Source organism: Colobus angolensis, unplaced genomic scaffold (genome assembly GCF_000951035.1).
Source record: "Colobus angolensis palliatus isolate OR3802 unplaced genomic scaffold, Cang.pa_1.0 Scaffold319, whole genome shotgun sequence".
Taxonomy (NCBI): Eukaryota; Metazoa; Chordata; class Mammalia; order Primates; family Cercopithecidae; genus Colobus; species Colobus angolensis.
In genome coordinates this window covers 1,120,220-1,128,434 of record NW_012116477.1, presented here as the reverse complement: position 1 = coordinate 1,128,434, position 8,215 = coordinate 1,120,220, and the positions used below count along the sequence as shown (strand labels likewise).

The following is an 8,215-nucleotide window of genomic DNA, read 5'->3' as shown; positions in this document are numbered from 1 at the left end:
AAAAAAAAAAAAAAATCAGGGTTGTAGGGGCAGAAACAGTGGCTGTGGCCCATTGCAGATAAGGCACTCCTGGTCCCCTCTGCTGCTCCTCCCGCCCTTTCCCTCTCTGATCTCCCTGCACTGCTGAGGGAAAACCGGCATCGCTCCGGAGTGCCCTTCCCTGCGGCCAGCCCACCCTACCTTGATGCCAGCGTTCCTCAGGGTCTCCAGCGTGGGCCGCACGTCTGCCTGCAGCTGGTCCTCCACGCCCGTCAGACACAGCAGTTCCATCTCCATCTCCAGGCTTTCGATCACCGTGGCCACTTTGAGGGAGCGGTCGTGCACACTCAGCTTGGCCTGGACGTAGCGGGCCTGGCACACATCAGCAGATGCAGTCACTGCTTAGGGTGACGAGAGGCCAGGCTGACTGGCCAGTGCCAAGAGTGCAAGGGCCGTGCCCGATCCCCGCCACACAAGGTGGGGACCCCAGCAGGTGAGCTGCACCCCACAGGGGTGACACAGGCTTCCAGCTTCCTCACAAGTCCTCCACGTAGACACCGCACAGACCTGAGTCCCACCCTACACGCTACACTCACCTGCTGGGAGACTTCCAGCAAGTCACTTAACCTCTCTGAGCTGTGGCCACGAAATGGCAATAACAGCACCAACCTCACTGGATTGTCTCAGGGACGGGCACAGCCAAGATCTCAAAAAAACAGTAAGTTCTCCCACACACAACATGCACTTTGTAAACCAAACTGTGAGTCACCAGGTTTTCTAAAGACCAAGTCGAGTTTCTGAAGACCATCAACCCAAACTTCCGCTTCTTGTCTATATCATGTTAGCAAAAACCTGGAGGAAAACCAGTCATCTCCTAACGGGCCTGCTCAAAGCACATGCTTTTAAAATGAAAAGGCAGGTAGCATTTATCAGGGCTAGAATGCTTGTTAAATAATGGCTTACAAAGAACTCAAATTCATTAGAGAGACACAGGTAGTTTCTCCGTGTGGAGCAGGGCAGGGCCCCAGGAAGCATATCCTGCCTCACTCCGTTGCATTCCTGCACGCTGCCTTTAGGCCAGGCACCAGAGACACGGCAGTGAACAAGACAAGGACCTTCCCCTCAGGGAACACACAATCTATGAGATGGGATGATAATAAACAAGTCAATAATCTGGTTCAACCCCAACATTTTTACAGCTTAAAGAAATTAGGGAGGTCGGGTGTGGTAGCTCACGCCTGTAATCCCAGCACTCTGGAAGGCCAAGGTGGGCAGATCACCTGAGGTCAGGAGTTTGAGACCAGCCTGGCCAACATGGTGAAACCCTGTCTGTACTAAAAATACAAAAATTAGCCAGGCGTGGTGATGCACGCCTGTAATCCCAGCTACTTGGGAGGCTGAGGCAGAAAGATCCCTTGAACCTGGGAGGTGGAAGTTGCAGTGAGCCAAGATTACACCACTGCAGTCCAGCCTGGGCGACAAGAGCGAAACTCTGTCTCAAAAAAAAAAAGAAGAAGAAGAAGAAGAACAACCAAACTTGTAAAGTCCCCGCCCTCAAAAATATTTTATTCTGGAAAGGAGATGGATAAGATCAATGCTAAATATATACATATATACAAACAGGGTCAGGTTTATATTTTTCTGGCCTCTCCAGATTCAACTCCTTGACATATTTTTTGGTCCCAAATGGTAGCACGCAATGATAGTGACAAGTGCAATGAAGAAAGTGAAATGGTGTGATGGATGGAAAGTGAGAAGGAGCCTTATACAGGTGGTCCAGGAAGACTTCTTGGAGGACATGGCTTTTGAACTGAGACCCAAAAGAAGCAAGGGAATGGGCCATGGGGCTCTGTGGGTAAAGAGAGTTCCAGGCAGACAGAACAGCAAGTACAAAGGCCCTGCAACAACAGTGAACCCAGTGTGCCCAGCAACGACATCAGAATGGCTGGCACAGAATGAGAGATGGTGGAAGGAGTGACTGGGAGGCAGGCAGGGCTGCAAAGGCAATGGAAAGGTTTCAAAACAACTTACTTCGAAGTCCTGATACTGCTCCTCTGCGAGAGACTTCTTTGCCACCACAAGCACCCGCAGCCCTTCTCGGGCCATGTTGCCACACTGAAAAATAGACCATGGTCAGAGTGGGAGTGGTGCCGAGAGCTCCTGACTTCACTGGGAGGAGGAGGCTGCAGTGAGGGACCACTGCCCAAGTGGACGTGCCCCTTCCACAGGGACAGGGAAAATGGCAAATCAGAAAGTTGCTTTCCCCTACAGCAATCCTCCCCCTGGAGCAAACCTTCTACAGGGGAGGTTGCAGAGAGAGGCCGCTGGTGGGCCAAACACGGCCCACAGACAGATTGTCTTTGACTAGCACATATATGTTTCCAAAGTCAACATTCTATGGTCTCACACACTAATCTGGATTGCTGAATGGGTGGGAAAACTGAGCATCTGACAAAACCAGGTGCATTTGCCCAAATCACCACAATCAATGATGGCTGAGGAGCGGTGGCCTCCGCGTGTTCCCAGGATGCGGAGGTGTCAAGTGAAGAACACTTCAGCACGTTTTACACGCAAAGTGCAACTCTGCTCAAAATCACAACCTGTTTGTTTATTTGCATTAACTGCCAGGCCCCTGTAGACGTTTGAGTTTGCAACCCTCAAGCTGAGAATCTAATGAAAAATGTAAACTCCCCACCTAGAGCTAAGAGATGGGACAAAAATGGCCTGAAAAGCCTGAGCACTGTTTCCCTCCTGCTGCTGGTCAACTGTCCATGTCACAAACCAGGTTGGGCAGCCCCTGATGCGGCCCCCACAGACCCCACCTCCTGGAACTCACATTCCGTTATAATTGCCCACCCTTTGAGTGTGTGCTGGCCCTAGTGACTTGTCCCTAACAAATAGGATAGGCGAGAGTGAGGGGATGTCACATCTGAGATCAGGTGAGTAAAGACAGTGACTTCCATCTTGTTCGCCCTCTCTTGTTCCCTCACGTGCTCTCTTTGATGAAGCCAGTTGCCAGTCTGTGAGTGGCCCTATGGGAGAGGCCCACCTGCAGGGAATAGAGGGCAGCCTCTGGCCAACAGTCGGCAAGAACCTGAGATCCTTAGTTCAATAGTCCAAAAGGAGCTGAATACAGCCCACAACCACTGAGCTTGCTCACAAGTGGATCCCACCCCAGGCAAGTCTTGAGATGAGACCACAGCCCCAGCCAACATCTGAATTACAGCCAGTGGGAGGCCCTGAAGCAGAGGATGCAGTTCAGCCACACCAGGATCCCTGACCAATAGAAACCATTATGTATCAACTGGGTGCTGCTTTAAACAGCTACATTTCAGGGTGGTTTGTTACACAGCCACCAATAACAAATACAGAGACCCACCTTACCATGCAAGGGGCTGCCTCTGCAGAACGTGCTTCCAAGGCCTGGTTTAACTTCCTGCATCACACTTACCTCTTCCTCCAACCAGTCGTTATACTGCACAATGCCAGCCATGACCACATCTGCTCCCTTCATGTAAAACGTAATTTCTCCAGTTGATTCATCCTAGAGAGGGAGGCCGGAAGGAATGAGAAACTGAAAGGAACACCCTCTTTTGGCTGCAAACCTGCTTCCCATGACAGACGGTATATAAAGTGCACTTAACAGACACCCATGTTTTTTCACTTGGCTGAAGATGAAAAGCAAGAAGGGGCCTTATTTAGGGGCAAAGGCTACAGAAAATAAAAGGAAAACTCGAAGCATTTGGAAGATTATTCAATGAGGAAAGTAAGATCAAATGGATTTAAGACCTTTGTTTTGAAAGTTATTACTATTTCAACTGGAATAAACTCACATGCTATGATTTTAGATTTACACTTGGGACTGCAGATATCATCAAACTGTGGTCCACCAAAAGAATAGGGAAGATAAGGACCAGAACAGGGAGTCTCAACCTCGTCACTGTACACATTTGGGGCAGGATAAGTCTTTGCTCTGCAGGGCCCCTCCTGTGCACTGTACAATGTTGAGCAGCAGCCCTGGCCGCTACGCACTAGATGCCAGTCACACCCGCCATGGTGACAACCAGAACGTCTCTAGACTTTAGCAAATGTCTCCTGGGGGCAAACTGGCTGTCTCAGCTGAGAATAATTCCAGATCCCTACGTCTGAGGACCTGCCTAGAGATCCAACTACCCAGAGTTTCAGTTCACCCTGACCAGATTTTCTGGGTAGTGGGTAGCACCATGGCACAGGCATCAAATGCTTGGGCCAAGTACCAGTTCCTAGTTGTGTGCAGCTGGACAAGCTACTCCTCTTCCCTAAACCTCAGTTTTCTCATCTGTAAAACAGAAATCAAGCATGTAGCACAGAGACTGATGCACAAAAAGGGCCCCTCAGTGGTATAACTGCTGCTGGGATGAGAGTGACTTCCCAAGTCCCCCAGCCATACTGTACATAGAGAGCAAGGCTCAGCCCAGAACTCTCAACAGGGCAATGTGGCCCTCCAGAAGACATGTGGCAATGTCTGGAGACACTCTAGGTGTCAATGCTGGCAATGTCCTACTAGCATCTGACGGGTGGAGGTCGGGGTGCTGCTCACTCTCCTACATCACACAGGATGCCCCCAACCACCACCAGGAATTCCTCCAGCCCTAAAAGTCAACAGTGCTGAGACGGAGAAGTCCTGGCTTTGAGGAATGATGGCGCAGCCACAGATCCTTCCCCCATTTCCCCCCAGTGATTTGCATCGGTGAGAGGTGGGAGGCAGCAAAGACAGGCAAGAAAATTCAGCATGGCCATCAATACCTTGTGCCTAAATTTTGCTACTCCAGGAAGCCCAAAATAAATGCCCATAAAGTCTTCACTGAATACGGAACCATGGAGACAAAAGTGACTGCATCTCAAGCCGGGTGTGGTGGCTCACGCCTGTAATCCCAGCACTTTGGGAGGCTCAGGTGGGTGGATCACCTGAGATCAGGAGTTCGAGACCAGTCTAGCCAACATGGTGAGACCCTGTCTCTACTAAAAATACAAAATTAGCTGGGCGTGGTGGTGCATGCCTGTAATCCCAGCTACTCAGGAGGCAAGGCTGGAGAATCACTTAAACCTGGGAGGTGGAGGTTGCAGTGAGCTGAGATTGCACCATTGCACTCCAACCTGGGCAACAAGAGTGAAGCTCCACCTCAAAAAAAAAGTGACTGCATCTCAGATGCAAATGCGCCATGCTGGCTTCTGATTAGCCAAATCCCGTGAACACCCCCAATTCCTACTTAATTCACCATCCTTCACGTAAGAGTATATCAACCTTGATGTTATCACACAAATTACAGGTGATGACACATACAGCCTTCTTGCCTCTCCTGGAAGGTGCCTGTAATTGTCCTGCTGGGGCACGCGGACCCTTTCCCTGTGGTATAAGCCCTGGGTCTAGGGAGTAACAGTGTGGAGATCCATCTGTTTTGCTGCCACCCAAAACTACACTTCTGTCTGTTCAGCTCCCCCAAAAACCACGTTTCTATCTGTAAGTTTCCCCAATAAAACAACCTTTAACAACAAACTGGATGTGTCAGCCTTGTTCTTTGGTTTCGGGCTCCTTCGGGGGCCAGTTTGCCTATACAGCCCTTTCATGGAACAGAAGTACCCAAAATCAGATTAGTGGTAGAGTTTCCTCTTTTAAAATAACTTTCAAATGCCCCTTAATCACCGACAATCTTTTAGAACAACATGCTGACTCATAAAAGCACCCCCAGGCCAAGACAGGCACCCGCGTTGAAAACCGTTCAACTGCACACTTTATCTTCGATAGACTGCAGCTATGCCTGCTCTTGACGCAGGCCAAAGAGAGCTGTGGGGTCTGCACATTAAAGCATCAGAGGTTTTATTTTTTCCTTCCCCCCCACAACCAAAGGGTGCTCAACAACATGGCTGTAGGAAATGATGCTCCCAGCCCAGCTTCCTCACTATGAAGAGGGCTTGAGCGAGTTCAGAAGTTCTGTCCAATATAAATACCGCATCGACGATCTCCTCCCATGAGTCACTTCCTCCCACGGAGTTCATCACAAGTTTACTTCGTTCCCATATTATGGCAAGATTACGCCATAAATTTACAGAGATCAGCCGGCTGTGTGGCATTGTTTGGGGGCCTCATCTTTTCCCACTGTGGTCGGCATCTGGCACCTGCTCAAAGGCCTCTTTTAGTCCAGCAGTGACAGTGCTATAATGATCCACAGCCATGATCCAAACCCGTGGCTCCACGTGGGAAGGGGGAGAAGGCATCGGAACATCTTGTATGCCACGAAAACAAAACAGGGACACAACCTTCCTGCAAAAAGACAGCACACGAGTCCTTCTCCAACCTTGCCTGATAGTCCTAAGAGACAAAGATTCACACAAGGAAATGGCCTTGTTTTGTGGGTGCAAGAAGGTGCCATATTGCACTGTGCGTGTGCTCACACGTGTTTTAAAAAGAGACCGGGGAGACCCAAATTGGGGCTGTCCACAGTCACTAAACCAAGTCGAGAGAAGTTTTCTTTTTTTTTCTTATTCTTATTTTTTTCTTTATTTTTTTGAGACAGGGTCTTGCTGTGTTGCCCAGGCTAGAGTGCAACAGCACAATCACGGCTCACTACCACCTCAACCTCCTGGACTCAAGTGACCTCAACCTGGACCTCCTGACCTCAACTTTCCTAGCAGCTGGGACTACAGGCATGAACCACCATGCCCAGCTAATTGTTTTGCTTTTTGCAATGATGCTCAGGCTGGACGGAAACTCCTGGGCCCAAGTGATCCTCCTGCCTTGGCCTCCCAAAGTATTACAGGCAAGAGCCACCGTGCCAAGCCTAGGAGAAGTTTTATAACTGAACTAAAACTTCCTCACACCAGGTACTTGGACAGTCATTTGCATACAGCATTCGGGTTCTATGAACACATCACAACAGGGTTTCCCAGGCCCTTCCTCATGGTGGGGGCTGTCCTGTGCACTGCAGGATGCTGAGCGGCATCCCTGTTCTCCACCTATGAGATGCCAGCAGCACTCCCAGCCTCTGGTTGTGACAACCACAAATGCTGCCAGACACTCTCGAATGCCCCCAGGATGAGAATCACCACATTAGAGGAGTGTGGTGAGGTTTCTGCCAAGGGGAGAACTAGTCCAAAAGCCCCAGAGGCCCAGTTCCACCCACTCAACCAAAGAAAAAGAGACAGGTCAGAAAATGACAAAAAATAGCAAAATAATACTTATTTCATTAAAGATAACCTCACCAAGATGGACATTCACAGCACTATTTTTAGTAGTCAAAACCGAGAAACAGGCTAGGCGCAGTGGCTCACACCTGCAATTTCAGCACTTTGGAAGGCCGAGGCTGGTGGATCTACCTGAGGTCAGGAGTTCAAGACCAGCCTGCCCAACATGGTGAAACCCCGTCTCTACTAAAAAATGCAAAAATTAGCCAGGGGTGGTGGCGCGCAACTGTAATCCCACCTTCTCAGGAGGCTGAGGCAGGAGAATCACTTGAACCCAGGATGCAGAGGTTGCAGTGAGCCAAGATTGCACCACTGCACTCCAGCCTGGGTGACACAGTGAGACTCGGTCTCAAAAAAAAAAAAAAACCAACTGAAATGAGACACAGCCTAAGCAGCCAAAAAATAAGTTATTGAATGAAATAGTGGCATATTCTTTCAACAGAACACTGCATGTGCACTAAAAATCATTAAAATCAGATTTTAATAATATGAGAAAATTCTCATCATCATAGTTCAATGAGGGAGGAAGTTTAGGAAGCCTTCTATGGAGCTCAGTGCCAATTTTATCAAAATGTGTGTGGATATTTACACTCGGATATGCTTGGAAAAGAGACTGAAAGGAAAAGGTAAAAGGTCTTTTGGGGGGGAAAATGGAGATGAATTGGTCAGGCACGGTGGCTCATGCCTGTAATCCCAGTACTTAGGGAGGTTGAAGCGGGAGGCTTGCTTGAGGCCAGAAGTTTGAGACCAGTCTGTGCAACATAGAGAGATTTTGGCTCTGCAAAAAAATTAAAAAATGAGCTGGGCGTGGCAGTGCATACCTGCAGTCCCAGCTACTTAAGAGGCAGAGGCAGGAGGATTCCTTGAGTCCAGGAGGTCAAGGCTGCAGTGAGTCATGTTCACACCACTGCACTCCAGCCTAGGTAACAGAGTGAGACTCTGTCTTGAGAAAGAAAGAAAAGAAGAGAAAAGAAAAAAAGGGAGGGAGGCGAAAGAAAGAAAGAGAGAGAGAGAA

At 49.2% G+C, this 8,215-nt stretch overlaps 1 protein-coding gene across 1 annotated transcript in view; it reads right to left on the bottom strand.

Moving 5' to 3' along the window:
- Positions 1–8,215, bottom strand: part of ATP9A (ATPase, class II, type 9A) — a 174,603-nt gene that overhangs the window by 27,715 nt on the left and 138,673 nt on the right. Inside the window, exons 15-17 of the mRNA XM_011951371.1 lie at positions 3,431–3,523; positions 2,011–2,094; positions 181–351 (exon numbers count right to left, since the gene is read on the bottom strand). Coding sequence (XP_011806761.1) covers positions 181–351; positions 2,011–2,094; positions 3,431–3,523 — 348 coding nt within the window. The remainder of the gene's footprint in view (positions 1–180; positions 352–2,010; positions 2,095–3,430; positions 3,524–8,215) is intronic.